This window comes from Aedes albopictus, chromosome 3 (genome assembly GCF_035046485.1).
Source record: "Aedes albopictus strain Foshan chromosome 3, AalbF5, whole genome shotgun sequence".
Classification (NCBI taxonomy): Eukaryota; Metazoa; Arthropoda; class Insecta; order Diptera; family Culicidae; genus Aedes; species Aedes albopictus.
This window is the reverse complement of record NC_085138.1, coordinates 319,663,707-319,689,096: the sequence shown is the minus strand read 5'-3', so window position 1 is coordinate 319,689,096 and position 25,390 is coordinate 319,663,707. Positions and strand designations below refer to the sequence as shown.

Below are 25,390 nucleotides of genomic sequence, written 5' to 3'. Positions count from 1 at the left end.
AAAATGTCCTCGCGGGCCGGATCCGGCCCGCGGGCCGTACGTTGGGCAGCCCTGCCCTAAACCTATGAATGGGAGCAAAACCTTATAAAATTGATGCGAAAATATTTGTATGGAATCGCCCTATAGTGCGGAGGAGTGTAAGGAAGGGGTAATCTGCCCCATTCACAAGAAAGGCGACCATTTGGAATGTGAGAACTTCAGGGCGATCACTATTTTGAATGCTGCCTACAAAGTACTGTCCCAGATCATCTTCCGTCGTCTGTCACCTAAAACGAATGAGTTCGTGGGAAGTTATCAAGCAGGCTTCATCGACGGCCGGTCGACAACGGACCAGATCTTTACCGTACGGCAAATCCTCCAGAAATGCCGTAAATACCAGGTCCCAAAGCATCACCTGTTCATTGACTTCAAAGCGGCATACGACAGTATCGACCGCGCAGGGCTATGGAGAATCATAGACGAAAACGGCTTTCCTGGGAAGCTGACTATAGGCTGATTAAAGCAACTATGGACGGTGTGTAAAACTGCGCAAGGGTTTCGGGTGAACTATCCAGTTCAATAGAATCTCGCCGGGGACTGCGACAAGGTGACGGACTCTCATGCCTACTCTTCAACATCGCTCTGGAAGGTGTGATGCGACGAGCCGGGCTCAACAACCGGGGAACGATCTTCACAAAATCCGGTCAATTTGTGTGCTTTGCGGACGACATGGACATTATCGCTAGAACATTTGGAACGGTGGCAGAGCTGTACACCCGCCTGAAACGCGAAGCAGCAAAGGTCGGACTGGTGGTGAATGCCTCAAAAACAAAGTACATGCTGGTAGGCGGAACCGAACACGACCGGATCCGTCTGGGTAGTAATGTTACGATAGACGGGAATACTTTCGAGGTGGTGGAGGAATTCGTCTACCTCGGATGCTTACTGACGGCTGACAACAACGTGAGCCGTGAAATTCGGAGGCGCATCATTAGCGAAAGTCGGGCCTACTACGGGCGGCGGTCTAAAACGATTCACCCACGCACGAGACATGGACCATGCTCAAGGAGGACCTGCAAGCACTCGGAGTTTTCGAGCGACGCGTGCTAAGGACGATATTTGGCGGTGTGCAGGAGAACGGTGTGTGGTGAAGAAGGATGAACCATGAGCTCGCTGCACTTTACGGCGAACCCGGGATCCAGAAGGTGACCAAAGCCGGAAGGATACGGTTGGCAGGGCATGTTGTAAGAATGCCGGATAACAACCCTGCAAAGCTAATGTTTGCTACTGATCCGGTTAGCACAAGAAGGCGTAGATCGCAGAGAGCACGATGGGCGGACCAGGTGGAGCGGGACTTGGCGCGACCGAGGGTGGAGAACGGCAGTCAAAACCGAGTATTGTGGCGTACTACATATTGTTGATGATGTGTTGTCTTGAATGTGATGTTGAGCAAATATAGGGGATACTCAAAATAACTGGCACAGGTAAAATTTTTACTTTTCAAAAAATGTTCAACAGCTGTAAAAGCTGTAAAAGGGCATCAAATATTCTCACTGTTAGTTCATCAGCTAGGTGTGTATCAGTGGTCAAAATTTGGGACAGATCGGGCCATTCTACACGAAGTTATAAGGGTTCTAGAAAAAGATATAATTATCCGATAGCAGTCTTTGGGCTGTTATATCTCCGGATTCAATGAACCGAATGCAATGAAATTTTGATCATTCATGACTTATACAATGAGCTATTAAAAACTTTTGACTAAACTTAAAATTCTTTACACGAAAGAAAATTATAACGATTAGATTATTTTTCTAATATAACACCATTGTATCCAAAATTTCATCATCGTTTCAAAATTCGAGATAGTAATTATGCTTCATTTAAATTCCCTCTAATTGACTTGATTATATTTATGTTTCAAAGGAAAGCAACCAAATAGCCGGTATCAAATTGAAAAAGTTATGGGATGCATATGAAAAATAGATAAATTTATTTTAAAAAAACATAGAATAAATGAAGTAACTATAACTTTTTTTCTTATTAGTAATTTCAAATTAAGTCTACTGTTTTTCATAGTTTATTATATTGGTCATAAATGATCAAAATTTCATTGCATTGGCACCTTGGACCGTTTCTGCTGCAATGATGAGCATGAGCATGAGCATGAGCATAGATGACCGTACTATTCGTAGTTGCTACTCCGTGATTGACCAGAACAATCGAAGTTGCACAAGGAACCAACAGACGGAGCTTGGGAGTAGCTTACCGTCCTCAATGTGCATCTTCGAGAATTCCAAACTTTATTAGGTCAATAACGGCGCCGGCCACGTCCTTACGGTCATCGAGGAAGGAAAGGAATGTTATTATGACGTGCGTTGCTTACTAAAGACCGAGATCACCTCTGCGTCTCCACGTCTGTCATGGGAAGGACTTTTTGTTAGTGGGGAGGGGAAAGGGCGCATGATATGAGTTCACTTTGGTAAGTGGAGTGATTCATGCAACCCTATTAATATCAAACCACTTATTTTCATTTGGACTAAAACAAAACACATGCCGACATCGAAGATGACGAACCATTCAGATAGTTTTCGAAGTGCGAAAATTAACGAAAGAGAAAATAAAGTGATTTGAACCAACGTGGCTTTGGAACTTGGGCCGACACTTGACGTGACGAACATTTCAATGTCTGTTGACTAAAATCGCAAAAAAATGTTGTTTGTTGCATTTATCGTATCATAAACCGCCCCGTACGAAGATGAGCAGTCAAATAGACGACGACGACGACCGAATGAAAACGCGGCCTGTACACTTTGCCTCCAAAAACTCACTAAATCACCCCGTACGAAGATGAGCAGTCAAATAGACGACGACGACGACCGAATGAAAACGCGGCCTGTACACTTTGCCTCCAAAAACTCACTCTCGCAAAAATCTAGCAAAGCGAGCGCGCGAAACTTTGCTGCTGCCGAACTACCGCACACTACTGACTGCTTGGCATCCCGTCGTCGGAGCCCCGCAGAGGGAAGAGGAAAAAAAAATCGCAAAAATCTAGCAAAGCGAGCGCGCGAAACTTTGCTGCTGCCGAACTACCGCACACTACTGACTGCTTGGCGTCCCGTCGTCGGAGCCCCGCAGAGGGAAGAGGAAAAAAATCGCAAAAATCTAGCAAAGCGAGCGCGCGAAACTTTGCTGCTGCCGAACTACCGCACACTACTGACTGCTTGGCGTCCCGTCGTCGGAGCCCCGCAGCGAGAAGGGGAAAGAAAATCGCAAAAATCTAGTAAAGCGAGCGCGCGAAACTTTGCTGCTGCCGAACTACCGCACACTACTGACTGCTTGGCGTCCCGTCGTCGGAGCCCCGCAGAGGGAAGAGGAAAAAAATCGCAAAAATCTAGCAAAGCGAGCGCGCGAAACTTTGCTGCTGCCGAACTACCGCACACTACTGACTGCTTGGCGTCCCGTCGTCGGAGCCCCGCAGCGAGAAGGGGAAAGAAAATCGCAAAAATCTAGTAAAGCGAGCGCGCGAAACTTTGCTGCTGCCGAACTACCGCACACTACTGACTGCTTGGCATCCCGTCGTCGGAGCCCCGCAGAGGGAAGAGGAAAAAAATCGCAAAAATCTAGCAAAGCGAGCGCGCGAAACTTTGCTGCTGCCGAACTACCGCACACTACTGACTGCTTAGCGTCCCGTCGTCGGAGCCCCGCAGAGAGAAGGGGAAAGAAAATCGCAAAAATCTAGCAAAGCGAGCGCGCGAAACTTTGCTGCTGCCGAACTACCGCACACTACTGACTGCTTGGCGTCCCGTCGTCGGAGCCCCGCAGAGGGAAGCACACTACTCTGGACCGTTTCTGCTGCAATGATAACAACAGAAACAGATATTTCATTAACTAAAAGGAGACTGTTCTTCAGTCTCAATCATTGCAATAGAGGGCAAAACGACTATGTCATATGTACACTGGGAAAAAAATCTTCATTCCTTCTATGTGTACGGGACATGGATTTTTTGCAATGGGGGTAAACAAATGTTTTCCATTAGTGCGACTCATACTTTAGATGAGGCACCATACAGCAGTGACTCATACAATTTAAAGCATATACTATTCATGTGCTAATTTGCCTGCGTAATCGGGTATTGGTTGCATATACTTTGGATGTGGTTTGGCACATGGATATTTGCCATTAAGTATGAGGCAATTTTCCTGAGTGTAATAGAATCCCTGTAATCACATTCTGATAATCACTGATAAATACATATTTAATCAATATAAGAAATTTAAAACACCCTTCGCACACTGCTCACATGCTAATTGTGGTTTCCATCATTATTGGAATGTGATAGCAGCCAACAGAAAAGAGAAAAGGTAATCTTTAAAAAGGTTTTTTTTTTCTAAAAAAAAGTCGTCGATCGGTGGTTCAAACAGGGATTAAGTTGGTCGGGAGTCGAACCAAAAGTGTTGATGACCGCTAGAATAAAGTTGTTCACTCTTCTTGAAGGTACATTTGTTTACCATTACAGTCAGCCTTTAATAATTGTATTGTTAGAGCAATCTTTGCTAGTTTGTACATTGCATTTATTCAGTTTTTGCAGTGTTGGATTATTGAATTATTGTATATCAGCTTTGAATATACCCTAATGTAAAGAAAAATGTAATGCATCATTACATTGATAATACCAATCTAAAGGATTGCATGTCAAGTGCGGAATTACTGCATTTCGCATTGCAAAGGTTTATACAGGGTGTTAGGTTCCTGAGTGCAAACTTTTTAAAGGGTGATAGAGGACCATAAATGGTGAAAAAAATTGTTCTACGCATATGGTCAAATCTCAACCGTTACGTAGTTATTGAACTCCCCATGTTTTTGACTCTTATTGCCTTAACTGGCTATAACATTAAAATGGTCAAACTTATCGCAGTTTTTTTTACCCTTATTTGAAAGATTATTGAATTTTCTATTACATGGTATCTTTGAACCAATTGGTTTAGTTAAATAACTAAGTTTTCTAGAGCAAAGAGCCTAAAAGTTGTGAGTTTTGATTTGTTTTTGTCAATTATCTTTGTAATAATTTAATAGTTATTTATGCAACAAGTTGCAAAATGATGATTTTTTCAGCACGAGTCGTACATTTATCCAACGAGGCTTGCTGAGTTGGATAAATACGACGAGTGCTGAAAAAATCGAGTTTTGCAACGAGTTGTATACAAATTTTTTTGTAGTTACGTTGTAAAAAGATCCACTTTTCAATTGCCTGAAGTGTGCTGAAATGGCCTAGTTTTCACCACTAATGCAAGTGTGCCGAAAAGTATTACTTTTCGGCACTCTTAAGAGTGCTGAAAAGTAGCACTTTTCGGCACCCTTGCCAGCACACACTTTTTACAGACTTCCGGGGCTTCCACAGATTCGAAAACTGCTTCTGCACTCACTGTCCATCTCGAAGCCTAATCTGGACGATTCCTATCCCGAATTGGACTGCAGGTCGGGTGAAAAAGCAGCAGCTGAAGCTACTTTTGCGACTTTTGCCGTCGCTTGTGCACAATAATTTTCATAATGCAACTGTACATTATGCAACTCAAATGGGTTGCATTATGAAAAAATCATTGCATAAAATTTTGTATGGAACTCGTTGCAAAACTTGATTTTTTCAGCACTCTTCGTATTTATCCAACTCGGCAGGCCTCGTTGGATAAATGTACGACTCGTGCTGAAAAAATCAACTTTTTGCAACTCGTTACATAAATAACTATTCTTTGGCAAAGTTGTGGCCCCTGTTGTACTCTACAATTCGCTCTTTAACATCAAACTTCTAACTCTTATCGTTTTCTTGCAATTTTGATTTAAACGTCCCATTTCAGATTAAAAATTTGCAATCGTCAAGGTAAGCACTTTTTTTGCGCACTGTACCGCACTTTTAAATCAAAATTGCAAGAAAACAATAAGAGATAGAAATTTGGCGTCAAAGAACGAATTGTAGAGTGCAACAGGGACCACAACTTTGCCAAAGAAAGAATTTTAATTTATTACGCATCTTTCAAAGATAATTGACATAAACAAATTAAAACACACTATTTTTAGCTATTTTGCTATAGAAAACTTAGTTAACTAAACCAATCGTTTCAAAGATGACATTTGATAGAAAATTCAATAATCTTTCAAATAAGGGTAAAAAAAACTGCGATAAGTTTGACCATTTTAATGTTATAGCCAGTTAAGGCAATAAGAGTCAAAAACATGGGGAGTTCAATAACTACGTAACAGTTGATATTTGACCATATGCGTAGAACAATTTTATTCACCATTTATGGTCCTCTATCACCCTTTAAAAAGTTTGCACTCATGAACCTAACACCCTGTATTCAGTCTAATTCATGCAATGATATAATGCTGGTGATTACTTGGGTAGTTACCTTATGAATCGAACTATGTAGTGCTAAATATGTGAAATTTCCTATTGTTCTTTTCAACCATCAAATAGCAACTAGGAATTGTATGGCGATCTATGCTGATGCTCGTGCTCTCAAGAGTTAACGTATTATCATTCACAATCGATTGGCTGACTGCTAAAATAACGACAAATCATCAAAAATTCCAAATACGTCCATAAATTAACTCATCCGTGTACACTGGTATGCTTGCGACCATACGCCACAGGAATGTTTGTTTCTATCGTCATAATTTCCGAATATCACCATTCAAGATCGCCCCAGGTGACCGTGGTCACATCGCAGCATAGGAAGAATGCCTCGTCGAAACAAAAGAGCTAACATATTCCAGTTCTCCAGCTCTGCTGTTGGAGCTGGAACTGTGGTGTCCACCTAATCAAAACTGTCGCTGTGATCAGATCATTGACAATGTCTCGAGAACATGGTGAGTCACTGCGGTACCAGAAATCACATGGGATTGTCTTGATAGCCTCTCGAATTCCGTTTTAGCGCCACCCTAAGCCAATTCACCGGTATAACAGCTCTCGTAAAACTGTCAAAAGAGCCATAAGAATCCGGGTAATGAATGAAGAATAGAATTCTGATGGAAGCTTAAGAATGCCTTCAAGAAAAAAATCCAACCCTTTGCCATCCCAGAAAACATAGAACATAAAAAGAATAATCCTTTCTTGACGATGACGTTTATACCCTTATTTCATCCTGTCTTGTTCTTTCACAAAAATGAGCAGGAGTTAAACTGGTGGCACTCGAAAATTGGAAACCTTTTTTGGAGGGCCACACATATTTTCCTTCTCTTTGCTTGGATACGGTTTGGTCGGTGAAGAATGATTGGCATAGTGCGGTGGTGGTGCATCCAGCACTATAAGCAGAGTGCATTTGTTTAGCTTCACTCCTTCCCTTTCGAAAACCGGACGGACACACTCTACTGAACCGTTTCCATCGACATCATTGCGGCGCGGCGGTCGGTTGCTAGTAGCTCTAGCCGGGCCGGACAGTGAGTGAGTGCTGCAAGCTCACCGTTCGCCACCACCACAACCACCCCGATGACGATGAAAGAAGACCGATGGATAAACAACGAGTGCGCACACACATGGGTTGGTATGCCCAACTAGGTCGACGATCGCCAAATGGTAGAACGGATCAAATTACACACCATCTAGCCCATCCATAGCCGTCGTCATACCAAAGGCGCACATAACAATTTTGCAGCACTCAATCAAACTTTCCATCCCGCATATCCCATCGTAGAGAAAATATAGCAACAGTCAGCCTTCTCTATATCGACATTGACGATTTCATCTCATTCGATCAACTGAATGGTGAGCGACGACTGAAAGGAACGGAGAATCGCTAGTGAAGAGACTTCCGTCATTGATGATGTGACGCGATCGATAATCCCCATTCACTAATCTCAGCGTGAGTGATGTTTGATTGATCACGCGTACACGATACTGATGAAATGAATAAACACGTGACTGTAATGGATCGAAACGATCAAACCGTGATTGCTCAGTTCTGTGTTTGATCCTGTGCTAAGAGAGCGAGTGGGAGTAGTTAGGATCAGAATTATTGCTACGAAAATAGTTACTTGGAACATTTGTAGACAGCAAAATGGTATTACAAATTCATCTGCTGCGCATACAGCTGGTCGCGTCTTCCTGTCTGTTAGTCGAGCTTGCTGGACATGTAGAATATGTACGATCATGTGTTTCTTCGATGTTTAAAGAATTCCATCGGGACCAGTTAGTTTCCGCTCGCTGCCTTATTCACTATACATGTTCAAATAATATTGCTGTGTGCGTTCAAGATGCAAATGATGCCCAAATGCGCTTCAAACGGGGTTACACATGTTACTAAAGGCAACGTTGCAACCACAGTCAATATCACCGCCAACCTAGGATTCGAAAGCTCCCACTGACATCGGGTTACTTGTTAGAAAATCTTACCGCATTTGGTGCTCCCGCATTTGATATTTGCATTTTGAATGCACACAGCAATATAATAGTAGCCATCATAAAGCGGTTCTATAAGGTGTATGGTAACACCACAGACAAACAGACGTAACACCTTGAACGATTTTCATCGAAATCCATCGCCCAGTTCACACTACCATCACCTGGTGGAAAAGTTGCACGAATCACTGTGTTGTGCCATATCGTCAACAGAAGGCGCTAGTGTGAAAAGTCAAACGCATACACGGGGAAACGAAATAACTCAAAATTAAGTATTTTTCATCCATCTTTACAGCTAAGTAAAACCAGTCAAATTTGAGTTATTCGCGAAGTACTCAAATTTGAGTTGTTTCACTAGAATGCCATTTTGGATGAAATCTACTTTCTTGAAAACAGTACGTTTTGGCTCAAATTAACCCAAAATCAAGTCTCACGTAAAAGAAAATGTTGTTGGAATTTTCATTCACAATATAATTTAAAATGATATTTTGAAGTAATTGAAATCAAATTAACTTTATTGCAGTTTTACAAATCAAGTAATACATGATGTAGAGCACACATAGAACATAATCATCAATAATATTCACGCTCGTTAGCCGGATCTTGTACGAGTTGTTTGTTGGCAGTCGCGGTTCGTATGTTCCCCTATCTGGCCTCAGCTCTGACTCCACCGTGCGAAATTAGTCTATGGTGCGAGTATCTTTCTGCCAAACAAAAATAAACTAATAAGATTGCGTTTTTAATTTTATTTTATAAAAACTCACCGGCGCTTTCGTTCTGCTTATCCAGCTGAATTTTATGAATTTTCGATTAGTCTTCGGGATCTGCGGTTACGCGTCGATATATGTATATGCATGGATTTAGTGAAGAGGCACTGCAAATTTGAAAAATTATTGAAGAAAATGTGAAAATGTTTAATTAATTTGCTAACTTACCGCAATTCACGACGAAATCTCTCGAACTGTGAAGCAAACATGGCGAACAATAAATGTTCACCCAGCATGAAGTCTGAACGCAACACTTCGTTTTGGGTACTTCCACAGCAAGGAAAAGGCAAAACAAAATATTTGACTTCAACAACTCTAAATTAACCCAAAAGCAAGTCTTCGAGGATAACGCCAAGTTTAAGTAAAAAGTACCTTGCGTTCAGTTTGATTTTCACCCAAAAAGTAAGTGTTGGCTCAATACTAAATTTAAAGTACTTTTTATCTCCATTTTGAGTTATTTCATTTCCCCGTGTAGAAAAACGATGCGCGCGCCGCTGGTTGTAAAAGCCACAACTATGAAAATTTTAAATGATCGTTAAAAGCGTGGTCGATGGAAATTTCGCAAGTGTAACGTCTGTTTGTCTGTGGTAACACCTTTGAGAATATTGACTGTCATGTTATTTTTTTTTTGCAACTTCTTATCGTAATAGGCCATTTTACCTCACGCAAATCTGACAGGAAAAGGCCTACTTTCCCACACCAAATTAACAGTGCTGTAATGGTTCATTACGGCACTGATTTGCGTTGCGTAATGAACCATTATAGCACTGTTTTCAGTTTTGATCAACTTATTGATGCTTTCTGGACGCAGGTACGAAAAATTGTGACAACTGCACAGTATAACCTGCTATGATCAGACTTCCTTAATCATGGCTATGAACATCAGTGTGCAGTCTGATGAAAAAGTTTTGTTAAAAACTATCCTGAAGTGATAATTTATGAAGGTGCAAAAAACGTTGTACGCAACTCGGTGCAGAACTCGATTTTTACAGCACTTGTCGTAATTATCCAACTCGGCAAGCCTCGTTGGATAAATGTACGACTCGTGCTGTAAAAATCTTCATTCTGCACCTTGTTGCGTAAACTACTATTCTCGTATTATGGCGCCAGCACCAAACCGAATAGCGACTTTTTGACTAGCGAAACGTTGTTTTTTCAGTGCCGGGTGTAGTGCGCTGTGTGCGTTCAATGATGCACTATCATATACGTCACTTCTGATACATGTTGTAAATTTGTTGATTTCCAACCGAATTCATATTTTTTAACTGATTCGTTTATTTGGAAGGCTTGGGCGCCACAAGCGCATAACTGAGCCGAAATCATTTGTTTGTACATTGATTTTACATTTTACAATTTATTACTGTCTTAATACTATGTTAGTTTGGGAAGCCGAAGTATTCGCGGCTGTTTCGAGGATAATGGATAGTACGCAGATCGCAAGAAATTTCTTGGCCTATCTCGATGCGTGGAAAATTCAGGCAAGGAATCGTTCATGAAATAATAAAGCGTCGCTTTATTCCGGATCCTCGATCCTAGTAGGGAGCTGAAACGAAACGTCAAATCAAATGGGGCTTGCTGTGTTAAATTTCTTGACCATTCCGGTCACGGAAAAATAATGCACTGAACGAAAATTACTTGAGCGATTCCGTTTGAAGTGCATACCTCGCATAAGGATTAAAGAAAAAAAAAATAAAAAAAATGGGATGGAGGGATTTATGGGTTTAAAACTAAATTATTTGCTAACTTATACTAAAAACATTGGTGGGACAAATTGTCCAGATCTGTAACGGAACAAAAAAGAAAGGACTTTATCGGTAGACAATTACAGGAAGAGGATAAACGGAAGGGAGACGACGACAGATAGGGCGAACAACAAAACCAACCCAAGTAAACAAATTATTTTTATAATGCTTTTGAAGTATTCTTCTACACCTATTCTTTAAAACCATGTATAAACCAAATTGCTCTGCAAAACAACATCAACTCAACCATAAACCCGCCATAAGACCAAAGGGGCCCATCCTAAGATGCTCTTGAAGAGTTGTTTTTAAATTTCTCTTAAAACTTGTTGTACTTCCCAAGTTGTCCTCAAGGCGAATTGCTCTCTCCTTGTAGAATTCTTCAAGTGCACGATAAAACGATAATAAATTTGTCAGTGTTGTTGTTGATGCAGTTTTTATGTCGACAGAAAAGTTTGGTGAATTAAATTGACAAAAAAAAACCGATTTAATCCACCTATGGTGAACAGAACCCTTCTTACACTTATTAAAACTATTGTTGTATTATTTGTATTTCACATATTTATTTTGTGTGATGGACCAAAAGTTCTAGAAAATATTGTGGATTTGGCATCTAGTGGATCGGTTTCCAAAATAGCATCATGGACCATGGATTAAACTACCAGAAATGCCAGACACCTTCTAGAATCTTGTGTGAAATTTAGAAAAAATAGCTTACATATTCTGGAATATTGTATCTTTTGTTAACTGCCAAAAGATCTTGAATCGATTAACAAATGGATAAAAAGATCAGCGAGATATACTTTGTCTAATATCTCTTAATCAGTCGATTAAATTAGCTCCGAAGTACTTGGTATTCATGGTTATGGTGCAAAAAGGACAAAAATGATATATCTACTAAGTTATCAGTTTTGGCATTAGCTAGTTATTTTCGCTGTCCGGTTCTTGCATTTTTCCCACAATATATAAATTCAAAACTTTCATTTAACATATTGTTAGTTTTCATAATTTTTTGTTTGCCTGTATTAACGAGATTTTTAACCCTAGGCTAGTTCATCTCGGGACCCACGCTTTACTTTTGAGAACTGAAAAGTAGCACTTTTCGGCACTTTTGCTTACGCACACTTTTTAATAACTGGCACATTTTCCGTTGGTACAGCTGTTACGTCTACATTCACTGAGCACTCGCACGAATTAGGAAGTTTTAGTTTAGTGCAGATCAGGCATAGAATCCCTAGCTGAAACTCCCTTCTCTTGTTCATATTGCAGTTTGATGACGACGGAAGAATGAAAATCTGTGACACCTACTACGCCATAGCCTACCTGATCAAACATAACAGCCGCGCTGTCGTGCATGAGAGTTTCCACGTGGTTCTATCTGATTTCATGTTTGTGAAGCTAGAAAGATTACCATGAATGGGCATTTTTCGTAATTGCAAAAAACTTTGTATGCAACTCGTTGCAAAACTCGATTTTTTCAGCACTCGTCGTATTTATCCAACTCGGCAAGCCTCGTTGGATAAATGTACGACTCGTGCTGAAAAAATCATCATTTTGCAACTTGTTGCATAAATAACTATTACGGTTCTGGAACCGTAAAATAGCAAAAATACTGAAATTTCAGCTTTCAACACTGAATCTTGCTGATGATCAGTAAACGATTTCACTTTTAGCTGAATTCGGTAATTATTATTGCTGAGCAAACCGTAACATTGAGGCTTTACTGGATATGAACTGTAACACGAAAAAACTCAGTGAAAACAAGTACCGAACTATCGGTTAAAACTAACTTTTACTGAACTGTCAGTAAGCACAAAACGTCAACGAATCAGAGCGTGGTCGCGGACGTCAATCGAAAACTTTGGATCAGCCAGCACCGGAGCCATCATCCAAATTTTGCGACTTCAGCCGAGACTTCAGCATCCTGCGGGAAAAGTACTTTTTAATACAAAATTCAGCGCCCTGGTCAGCGGCAAAGGTAGGTCTTCCTTCGGAAGCAAATAGACAAAAAAGGCAGATCTGAAATCTTTCGCATTACTGAGTTTTCTCTGCTGTTCAAAAACCCAGTAAAATTTTACCGAGTTCGGTAATCAAATCTGAGTATATATTTTTCATGTATCAAACTGTTCTTATGCGAGAACAGTTGCACTTGCTCAAGATTGGTTGATTGGAGATAAGTACTAGAGCCTTATAAAACTGAAAATAAGTTCAACAGTTCTTGTAGTGTTTTTGGTTTTATGGATTGAATCTCAAGTATTCTTGGAAGTGTTCTTAAAACCACAAATTGATGAAGAATAGTTATGCTCAGCTTAAACTTCAATAAGATCAACTAGAATATGTAATGTTCCGATAAAACTGTCATAAAAAAAAAAAACAAATAAAACCAAATAGAATCAAAATTGTTACTTGGAAAATGACGGACAACGAAATCAAGGGACGTACTACATCAAACTCTGACATCATCAAGTTTCAAAAATTGATAAATGAGATACATGTATTCCAAATCAAGTCCTGCCAACACTTCTCTAACGGGTTTCTGTTGTTTTCCTAGGACCCGGAGAGTTTCATGTAGCTCAGATCTGACCTCACGATACTCATCGCATCCGCTCACGACATGTTCAATATCCTGGTAAGCCACGCTACAGACACAGAGATTGCTTTCTGAGAGCCCAATACGGAAGGTATGTGCGTTTAACAAATAGTGGTTGGACATCAGCCAAACATCAGCCGACACATCACACGAATGAAATCGCAGCTTAAATCCAAACCTTTGAACCATGGCTTCTTTGACACCTGTGGGATGATAGAGTGCAACCATCTACCCATCTCTCCATATCTCCAGCTGATCAAGGTCACCTGACGGGCCAATGCAAAAAAATCGTCGAAGGCGATTTGATGCTCGTAAATATCGCCTTCGCTAGCGCCCACTTTAGCCAGAGAGTCCGTTATGAAAATGTATTTAAATATTGCATGAAATCTTTTGTCTTTTCGATCGCTGCGTGAAAGTTACTGCTTGCTCTGTGTACATCAATCTTTCCGTGTAATCAGTTTCAAGCGGATTGGCTTGATTTTCCGCACTGAAAATAATCGACACGCCTCATCCATGTTCTTTTTCACGTTAATTTATCGTTTAAAACAGCTAACGTGTAATTCTTTTGAATCAGATGTTGAATAGTTTAGGTTCTAAACCACTGGCTTTTACACATGATTTGAACGTGTTTGACAGTGTGTTTATGTATCGATAATGGAAATGGTTCGCCTACTACTTAATGTACATCACCGTACTCGCTCGCGTTAAGTATGTCTAAGCATACTTCGTTTTTTGGAGATCAGGAACCCGCAGCAGGGTGCCTGCAACTGATATACTAAGAAAATTGACATTTATGATGCCAGATTAACGTGTTTTACACATGATTTCGAACAGCAATTTTATGACTGGTTTGACACGTTAAAATCAGATGTTTTCCAAGTGGTGAAAATTCATGTTTGAAACATGTGGCTCGAACGTGTAGAATATTTTCAGTGCGTACACGGAGAGTACTAGCCAGTGCTGAAAATGTCATTTCGTTATATCTAAATTCAATCACCTACAGCTCATTTTAGAAGCTGAATCTGGTATATGAAAAACTTGTACGGTGTAACCTTTCAGTTACAAAATCCCCAGATTTATTTTAGTGGGTGGCGGGCGAAAGTCAACTGTGGCAGATAATGTAGGCACCCGGTGGCATAATGGGTGGTTGATTGCTACCAAAGATAAGTAACATGGAGTAAGGATAGACTGGAGGGCATTTTGAGGCTCACGCAGATCGCCATGATCACTTTTATTCCGGCGTTCGTGTGAGACAGAAGTGAGTGAGTCTTTTTTCAAAAGTGGCATTGAGCAGTGTTCTGTGAACTTTGGAGTACGAACCTTAGCCTGCGTTCATTCAGGACCTTTTTGACCTACCTTTTGGTACCGTCACGGAAGCGCCACCTCACTATCCACACGATTCGGTCTAGATCGGTAATCCGGTCTACGCTTAACCGTAAAAGACCAGCCTCTCGGGTCACAGCAACCGACCGTTAGAGAGTTCCTCGGGCTTACAGTTCTACACGCAAAAGAGGACCCTTCTCGGCATGGCCAATACGGTCTCGTCCGTAGCCCGTCGATCGTGCCAAAGAAGTAAGACGCCGTATCCAAGCCCAGGTCACGAAATTGGCCCCATAGCAGTGGAGACGCCATCCCACTTGCCAATCTGTCCCCGGCAAACTTTGTCTTGCCTACTGCGTTTTTTGACGTTTCAAGTCTCTAGCCAAGCGCTCAAGTCCCCGTTCAAAATGTATGAAAGCCCGATTTCCAAAAACTCTCAATTTTCCGATGTTTTAGGCCTCATAAACCTTCCTTGGGTGAAAACTAACAGAAAAAAACTTAGACGACCCAAATCGGACCATCCGTTCGCAAGTTATGCGCGGTCCCACGTATGCCACTGCATTTTTATATATATAGATTGATTATATTGAACTAATGTATATGAAATCTTAAAGTCATCCCACGAGGATAACCTGTGGACCTCGGTGTAACCTCTACCTTTTTCTATCGAAATTAACTTGCTTTTTGAGAGGTCCTGAGGTTCGCCTCCAGGACACAAAATAGTCATTAAGAATCACCCCGCAAGGTTCGCCTCCGTGGTATTAGTGCGTACTTCAACCCTTTGTCTGGGTTCGACTATTCTTGCAGAATAGTGTACTTCATCCCAACAACAGGGTTCCGCTTATTCCTAAGGATCGCCTTTGGTATCCCGAGGATCACCAGCAGGATTCTATCAAACATAGCCAGAGGATCTAGGCTATAACCTGAGGATCGCCTTAGGGTTCATTTACATCCGAGGATCGCCTCCAGGTATTTTGGAATACTATTATCCTGAGGATCGCCAGCAGGATTCTATCGACCTTAACCAGAGGATCGCCTCTAGGCTTTAACTCGAGGATCGCCTCCAGGTGTTTTGGCACACTGTCATCCCAAATTCGGATTCTGCCATAATCTTAGGGATCAGCCAATATAATATTGATTATGTCATGGACAATCTATCAATACATGTGAAAACAAACTACTTTTTTTAAGAAATAGGACTGTTGAGCCTGCAACTATTCTCAAGTTTCACATGGCCACATTCTTTCGCTTCGGGGAAGAAATAACGCGTATCGAGTCTATCCTGCCTACCCTTGCTCGATCACTTTATGTATCGCATAATTTCCTTGATCTAGTTTGATTGTCTTATGCTATTCTCTTTCTCTAGATGTTTAACTTTGGTAATCCTGAAACACGCTTGTAGGTCTCACATTTGTTGATGATCATACCGATTCATTTACTTGTCTCTTTCTTTACTAACTATCAATCAACGATCTACCATCGTTCAAATCTACCTAATCAGACAATCTGATTGCGTGTAAATTTTCTCGCCTTGTCTCATCTATATCTACGCTTCATCTGTATTGCATTTCAACGAGCCACGACTATAGACAACGTCAAGAAAGTACGATTCAGCCAGTACAATTAATCTACAGGGGATACTCAAAATAACTGGGACAGGTAAAATTTTCACTTTTCAAGAAACGTTCAACTCGCTGTAACTTTTCAAAATGGGCATCAAATATTCTCAAATGTTTACTGAAAGTTCATCAACTAGTTGTGTACAGTGGTCAAAATTTGGAAAAGATCGGGCTATTCTACACGAAGTTATAAAGGTTCTAGAAAAAGTTATAATTATTTGATAGCCAACTTTGAGCTGTTATATCTCCGGATTCAATAAACCGAATGCAATGAAATTTTGATCATTTATGACTTATATAATGAGCTATTAAAAACTTTTGACTAAACTTCAAATTCTTTACACGAAAGAATTTTTTTTCTAATAAAACACCAATTTATCCAAAACTGCATCATCGTTTCAAAATTCGAAATAGGGTGACAATGGGTATTATCGGCAGGTTTGTTCTCTTCGTCATGGGGGTTTTTTGTCAGCCAAATTACCTGAAACTTGGCCATATAATTCAGCTTAGTTGGGAAGGATTTCAGGCCAACTTTGAGTTCAATAGGTTTTAAAAAACCCCCAAAGACGAAGAGTACAAAACGGCCGAGAATAGGTAATTTCCCCTAGTTATTTTTTTATCTGTATTAACGAAATTTTTAGCCATAGGCTAGTTTATCTCGGGACCCACGCTTTACTTCCCTTCCGAAAGAAGAACTCACATTTTTTGCGAGTTTGTCGGGAGTGGGATTCGATCCCAGGTCCTCAGCGTGATAGTCAATTGTTCTAACCATTACACCAGGTCCGCTCCACAGAGAGATAGTCATTATAGTTCATTTAAATTTCCTCTAATTGACTTGAATATATCTATATTTCAAAGGAAAGCAACCAAATAGCCGGCATTAAATAAATAAATAAATAAATAAATAAATAAATAAATAAAAAAATTAAATTGAAAAAGTAATGGGATGCATATAAAAAATAGATAAATTTACTAAAAAACAATAGAATAAATGAAATCGCTATAACTTTTTTCGTATTAATAATTTCAAATAAAGTCAACTGTTTCTCAAAGTTCATTATATTAGTCATAAATGATCAAAATTTCATTGCATTCGGTTCATTGAATCCGGAGATATAATAGCTCAAAGTTGGCTATCGGATAATTTTACCTTTTTTCTAGAATCTTTATAACTTCGTGTAGAATGCCCCTCTCTTATAAATTTGAACCACTAATACACAACTAGTTGATGAACTTACAGTAAAAATTTGAGAATATTTGATGCCCTTTTGGAAAAGTTACAGCGAGTTGAACATTTTTTGAAAAGTGAAAATTTTACCTGTCCCAGTTATTTTGAGTATCCCTACATGGAGAGGAAATATGCTCCCTGTATTGTTCAACTAACTGCTTAGTTCTTTTTAATACAATTAAAAGCCGTACATTATCTGAGGTTATGTTTCAGATCATAAATATATATATATATATATATATATATATATATATATATATATATATATATATATATATATATATATATATATATATATATATATATATATATATATATATATATATATATATATATATATATATATATATATATATATATATATATATATATATATATATATATATATATATATAGAGTATTATTGTCCCTCTAAAGTCTACTTAAATGAAGTAGAAGGTTGATGTAAAATCACTGGCCGAGTTCACTGCATTCAACTCAATAACGAACAAGTAACAATTCCGAATAATAGCTATTCTTACTTCACGGGCATCCAAATTATAAGGATATATCAAAATTATTCAGTTGTTAACTCCTAGCAAACCATGAAACGACAACTACCCACGGTTTTGTCTCAGCTCTCGGTCTCTGATTTTCATAATAAAATAGCATTCATTGCCAAACCTTCGATAAACATATTACGCTTCAATGTGTTTGCTTTGTTTATTTCTATTAGCTTAACAATGAACCAATCTTATCCTTCCCTGGATAACACCTTTGTTATGTCGTTTTGATTCATTTTTGCAGTTCTCGTACACTAAGTGTACTGGAAAGGCTATATGTTCACTCTAAAAATGACTTTTTGATAGAAGGTCCGGAGGGTCGAGTCACATATACCAATCAACTCAGCTTTTTTGCGATAGATTCTCTTTTGAAAGGTGGAATATCTGATATATAATTCAGATAATGAAAATTTATATGGACCAGTTGCATTATCTCTGAACTAAAACATTATTTTAAAGTATACCTATTTGAATGAAAAGTCACAAAATGTTCAATAATTCCAACTTTCCACGAAAACGTAACTTTGATGCATGTTCCCACTCATTCTAGGAACATTTGTTTATTATTCCGTGTTTTTCAATACTCTCAGGGGAGCTCTAAATAACAAGAAAATATGTACTTCCTCTGCAGCTCCTACGCCCGATCTTACACCCAATCCCTACCTAATAGTAGAGGTGCAATACGCAACAGAAGAGGCACACATGTACCTACGAACTGTCAACACCCGGTAAAATGTGAACTCGAACGGTTTTGTACGTTTTATACGGCTCGTTCTTCTTCTAGGAAAGCCATTTTCATTCCATTCATAATAAACCAAAGTTGTCCCCCGGCGCGATGCGGAATGCTTCTACGCGAGACGCGCCGTTTAAGGCATTTTGTGCATACCGAGCATCACGGAATCTAATGCGACTGCATTTAGCCGAGAAACGCGCATTCTGAAGCATTGCTCATATAAAACATGCTGCACTATTTGTATTATTACCTGATCTCCTAATGATCATACATTTGAACCGTCCATACATTTTTGTCTCGCATAGCTAGTTAAACTAGATTACCTAAAATGGCACATTAGGAAGCGATGTTTCTAGGTACGACGAGCATCACATCAGAAGTGAGAAATTTTCATTCCAATCATAATTTTCTTTTGTTTTTAATCCTCACTTCCTTCCACTTTCTCGCAGTTCAAACAATTTCCATAAACGGAACGCAAGGAATGCACATTGTTTACAAATGAAAGAGGACTTAAGCCGAAGGAACAAAGAAAAGCACTTGAATGAACGAAGGATTGGCATTCGACACAAAGAAGGAAAGGATCAAAACAGCCCCTATTACTTAGGCATGTTCCATGTGTAAGCTCGATAGAAGCAGGTTCCTAAGCTTGTTATACTCATTTGGCTCACACATGTGCAAACAATAGGGCACTGAAATTATCACATTTTAACTCACTACTCACCTCGCAAACGCACGCCACCTGCTCCTGGGTAAATCCGAAACTGGGCATCGACTCTCGGTCGCTGCTGTTCAGCCCTCCGTTTTGACCCATCAAATCCAGATCGTTATCATTGTTGTTGTTATTGTTGTTTAATCCTCCTGCGGCACCGGCACCGCCACCCATCGAACCCATAACGGCCGCATTCGCCCCCTGTGGACTAAACGTTGGGGGCGTTTGTTTGCTTCCCGCCGATAACTCGTAGTAATCGCTGCTTGGATGTTGCAACATTTCGCTTTTTGTATTCTCTCTGCTTCGGTCTAGTTTCTACACGACTCTTGTTGATCTTATCAGCACTAACAGCATCGACACATCTCCGCACTTAATCCACGAATCCCCCTTTTTATCCAAGTAGACGTTGATACGCAGATTGCGCAAAGCGCCTTCTCCGATCACAGTTGACACGCTCCAAATTCGTTTCCTCTGATTTCATTCGTCGAACAACTGTTTACCCGGTTGCTCGGCGACCGACGACGACGATACCGCAATGACGAAGCCGCGCACCGGTCAAATATTTCACCCGTCAAATTCTTAAAATGCGCGCGACTTCGGTTTCAAACGGTCGCTCACTAAAAATAGCCACACTCTGCATACACACTACCGCCGGCCACCGTGTCGCTCGTCGCGGTTGCTTCGTTTTCTGCAATCACTAGATATTCTTTTCGTCGAAAAACAGTAAACCATACACCGAAACACGACACTAATGTTGATCAACGCCGCAACATTCTGTCACAAAATCCGACGGAGCTTGCCGCGAACTACGCCAAGTCATCACACACCGCACAGCTCACTAATCCAGTAAATTTGCTTGCCGCTCTTCTGAATCGCTGCCAAAATCAGCCACCGTCAACTGCAATTGATCCCGCCAACTCACTCCTTCGGCATCAATTACCTCATTACACTCCGGTTTAGGTACTTTGTTGTATACTCAATCACAACGCCACTGACTGACCCTTCTGATTGCATTCCGAGATCTGTTCAACTTGACCGAACTATGCACTTCCTAACCGTCTCGCAACACATCGACCACTACCGAACACCACGAACGATCGACGCAGACTGCTTCTTCTGCTGAGATCCTTGTTCTCGCTGGCGGGCGGCCGGCGGCGATGATCTCGCGTCGAAGCCGATGGCGTCGGCCGGCAGCAACAGCTGAGAGGGCCATGCGTTGCTTGCGGTTGCGGGTGGGAACTCACCCGTACGGACACCAACTTGGGTGGGAGTTCCCTTCGTGTGTGTTTGTGCAACAGTGCACCATTGGCAGATAGGGCACGCGCATGCTTGCACCGTATAGGGGCGTGGCTTTCGTCTGATTGGGTGGGGCTTGGCGGAATGACTGATAATAACACGAGTGTTTGGTTTGTTATTACCTTTTGCTCTTTACCTGTGCCGTACGTCGGATGTCTGATGCAATTTGGCTCTCCATTCTTGTTGGTTTCGATTATGATGATGGCTCTCTGTGGTTGGTCTTTTTGCGGTAGAAGCAGCGAAACGAAGAGATTGCGGTTGATTGTGCTTTGGTGCTTTGCGAAGAGCACACCTGATAGTTGTCTCTTTCGTGGCTACGTAATTCTTCTATCTTCTATAGCTTATAAAGTCGTGATATTCTTAGTTTGAATAAATAACGTGCAGTACTGAAACAGTGTTATAAATTCTACTTGTAAAACAGAAACAAAGCCTCCTTTAATTGTATCGACTTTTCGAACCCTCTAAGCAGAATACCCTCGTTGAATTTGTTCAATCAGTTTGGGGCTGTTCATAAACCACGTAGACCAAATTTTGGATTCCGTTGATAATCTATGGGGAAATCTTCAAAGGAATTCTTGGAGAAATCTCTAAAGGAAGTCTTGGTGGAATCATTGGATGAACTACTGGAAGAATTAATTTGTGGAATTGTTGGAGGTACTCTTAGCGGATTTTGTGGAGGAATCTCTAGAGGAGTTCCTGAATGATTTTCTGGAAGAATCTCGGAACGAATTGCTGGAGGATTTTTTGTAGAAATTCTTAAGGAATGTATGTATGTATGTATGTATGTATGTAGATAGCCACAGCCACCATCCTAGCTTGAGTCTTGCTCTGCATGTAGTTCCACTTAACAGCAAAGATCAATTTCATCACCACTCTGACTTCAACACACCACTGTATGAAGAGCCAAAAGGGGGTGTGGCGGACCCGTAAGTAGAGACACTTACGCGAAATCCGCGGGATTAAGAGAATCTCTTTCCAGCAGTATGATGATTGTATAAATTCTTAAGGAATAGCTGGAAAAAATCCTGAAAGAATATCTAGAGTAATACCTGAAAAAAATATTGAAGCGGATCTTAAAGCAAGCTCTGGAGGAATTCCTACGGTAGCTGTGGTTGAATTTTTGGAAAAAAAAATTGGATGAGTTCCTAAAAGAATGTCTGAAGGAATTCCTGATTGCATTTCTGATAGAACTCCTAGAGGAATTACTGGAGGATCCTTTGTAAGTTCTCGTGGATTACTTTGTGATAGAATCTCTAGAGGAGGTGCTGAAAGAATTATTTCATGGTTTTCTAGAGGGATGGAGCTCGGAAGTTATTCCTCCGAGAAATACCTCTTCAGAAATATCTGAAGGAATCTCTGATTAAATTCCTTTTCTCAAAGGATACCTGGAATCACATCCTAGAGGAATGGATCAAGCCAACTTTTCTAGTGTTTACCGCATGTAAACAGAGGCGCCACCGTATATGACCATTAACATTGAGATAGCAGTGGAGTTATGTCAAACACACAAGGCTACGGTGGTACTACCTGTTCATTCCATAGCGGCCATTGTAGTTATTTTAGTGATCCAGTGTGGAAGATTTTTTGGAAGAACCTTTAGATGTTAAAAAAAAATGCGGCAGGAAGTTCTGATAGTATCTATAAAAGAATTCTAGGTGGAATTGCTGCAAGATCTCTACTAAACTTCTTTGGTATAATATCTGGAGAACTGCAAAGTGCAATCATTGGAAGAAATTCGTATAGAATTTCGGGTCTTTGAAAGGATTCCATAAAGAATGAATAATGAAAATTCTTGGAACATCTGTAGGATTTCCTGAATAAATCTCTAAATGATTTATGCAAGACAATCTTTTGTGCATTTTTTACAGAAATCTCAGGAGAAGTTCTCGATGGAATTTCTAGAAGTATGCTTGAAGATGCGACTCAAACAGCGTCTGTTCTGGCATCGAGCGGCTGAATAAGAAATGCTGCATCACGTCCAGCTGAATCCAAGGTGGTGATTTAGCTGGACGTGATGCATCGTGGTCGTCCCAGTGTTGATTAAAACGCTGAACAAAACTGGAACGATGACCCTCCGACGAGACAGGAGTATTGGCGTAGGCCCAATAATCCACCCGTAGACCCGTCCATTACGAATAACATAGGAAAAAATACGACCCGATACAATCGGCTAAGACCCACGCGACGAAAAAAGGACTACGATTGGAAACTTGAAACATGCAAGACTCACGCAGCAGTTAACAGTGGCCCTACCAACGGAAGAGAAGCTTGGCGCAGCTACACTTGAAGATGGCTGGAGGGACATGCGATCCGCCAATATGTATAGTACCTCCGCTACAGCACTAGGCTGCGCGAATCCGAAACACAGAAATGACTGATACGACGGCGAATATGAACAGTTGAAAAATGAGAAGAATGCAGCAGGGGCAAGAATGTTGCAACACCGTACGAAGGCGAATGAAACACGTTATAGACAGACGCAGAACAGACAGAACTCAGTCTACCGGAGGAAGAAGCGCCAGCAGGAAGAACGAGACACACGGAAATTCTTCGATAACCTGAACCGCTTGCGCAGAGGCTATGTGCCGCATGCCGACATGTGCCGAAACAATCACGGGAATATTCTCACGAGCGAAGTGGTCGAGAGGTGGCGGCAGCATTGCCTCAATGGCGACGTTTCAAGCACCGAAGGTAACAGATCTAGGAGCACGTGCGCAGGACGAAAGATTTCCAGCCCCTAACCTCCAAGAGATTGAGGAGGGGATTGGCCAGCCGAAAAACAACAAAATCGCTGGAGCAGATCAACTACACCAAGCGAGCTTCTAAAATACGGTGGAGAAGCACCGGCGATAGCACTACACTGGGTCATTACCAAGATTTGAAAAGAGAAAGTTTTACCGGAGGAATAGATGGAAGGCATCGTGTGTCCCAACTACAAAAACGGCGACAAGTTGAATTGCGGGAAGTACCGCGGGATCACACTACTGAGTGATACCTACAAGATACTCTCTCAAATCTTAAGCCGCCGTCTATCACCTATTGCAAGAGAGTTCGTGGGGCGATATCAGCCTGGATTCATGGGTGAACCTGCCACAACGGATCAGATGTTCACTATCCGCCAGGTGTTGCAGAAATGCCGCGAATGCAACGTGCCCACACATCGCTTGTTCATCGATTTTAAATCGGCGTATGATATGGAGGATTATGCACGAATACGAATTACCAGACAAGGATGGCATATGGCAGCAGGACTTACGGTCCCGGGGCATGGGGGTAGCTAGTGAATCAACCGCGTAGTCGCCGGCTAAGAATAGGACTACTAACCCCAATTCAAGGTGTCAAGCGACCCGTGCCGAGGAATCGAGGGGGTGAAAAAGATGCTCGATCGTTATCGGAGCCTGTGGGGTACCTGGGCACCCCTACAGTATTTTGTACCTTACCGCGTTAATGCAGGGCTCTGACTTAAATAAACAGAATCAAACAGGAGTTAGTGGCGAGGCTAACCCCTTCGGAAGGGTTGGCGAGGTCTTCGTTAAGGAAAAGCGGGGAGGTAGTAGCGGGAAGCTGCTCACGCAATCCACTCCCCAGCAAGCCAGCCAGTGGAGATACTGGACGGAGCGTGGTTGTTAAGGGTCATCAACCAAAAAGATTAGGACTACCCGCAATCGAGATAGCTGAGCAGCAGCTTGGTAAGTGTTGAGAAGCAAACTTTAGGTTAATTAGTTAGTAGGCTTTGATAATTGTTACTAGACTATAAATACCCTCCCATTCCATGTATCGTCCGCTTTTGCCAATAAACCATTGCTGTAGTAAAACACCTCTGCTCATCAGGTTATCGGCCCAAAGCACGTGATATCCATAGCAACTTTGGTTTGTTTGGAGTAGTCAAGGCCAAGAAGAAAATTTTCACGAGCAAGGTGAAAATTCGGTACGGGTGTCGTTTCGAAGTAAGTTCGGTTTCGGAAGAGCGATTCGGACAATCGGAAGCGGAATGGACGAAGAAAGAATCCAACGGGTGTACCTCTTCGATGGAGCCAACTTCTCAAACTGGAGTTTTACGATGGAAGCCTACCTGGAAGAATTGGGACTGGTGCACTGCATCCGGAAGAGCTTGGAAGAGGAAGATTTCTACGCGGACGAAGAGACGGACACCGCCGTGGTCAAGGCCCAGAAGGAGCAAAAACGTGAAAAACGAAGGCAGCAAGACGCAAAGTGCAAATCCATAATCATCAGCAAGATCGCGGATTCGCATTTGGATTTCATCAAGGGGAAACCCTCGCCCAAGGAAATCTGGTCCACGTTGGAGCGACTCTTCGAGAAGAAAAGTGTCGCCGGCATTTTCTACCTGCTGAAGCAAATGTCGGTATTGCGGTATGACGAATCTCGCCCCCTGCAGGAACACGTTGTTGCCTTCGAGAAGAACGTTCGAGATTTGGAGTCAGCTGAAGTCAAGTTCGACGAGAAGGTGATCGTAT

The 25,390-nt window shown here is 41.3% G+C and overlaps 1 protein-coding gene across 1 annotated transcript in view; it reads right to left on the bottom strand.

Moving 5' to 3' along the window:
• Positions 1-20,772, bottom strand: part of LOC109413612 (homeobox protein six1b) — a 110,113-nt gene extending 89,341 nt beyond the window's left edge. Inside the window, exon 1 of the mRNA XM_062842676.1 lies at positions 19,632-20,772. Within this exon, the coding sequence (XP_062698660.1) occupies positions 19,632-19,898 (267 nt within the window). The 5' untranslated portion in view covers positions 19,899-20,772. The remainder of the gene's footprint in view (positions 1-19,631) is intronic.
• Between the last annotated feature and the right edge of the window lie 4,618 nt (positions 20,773-25,390).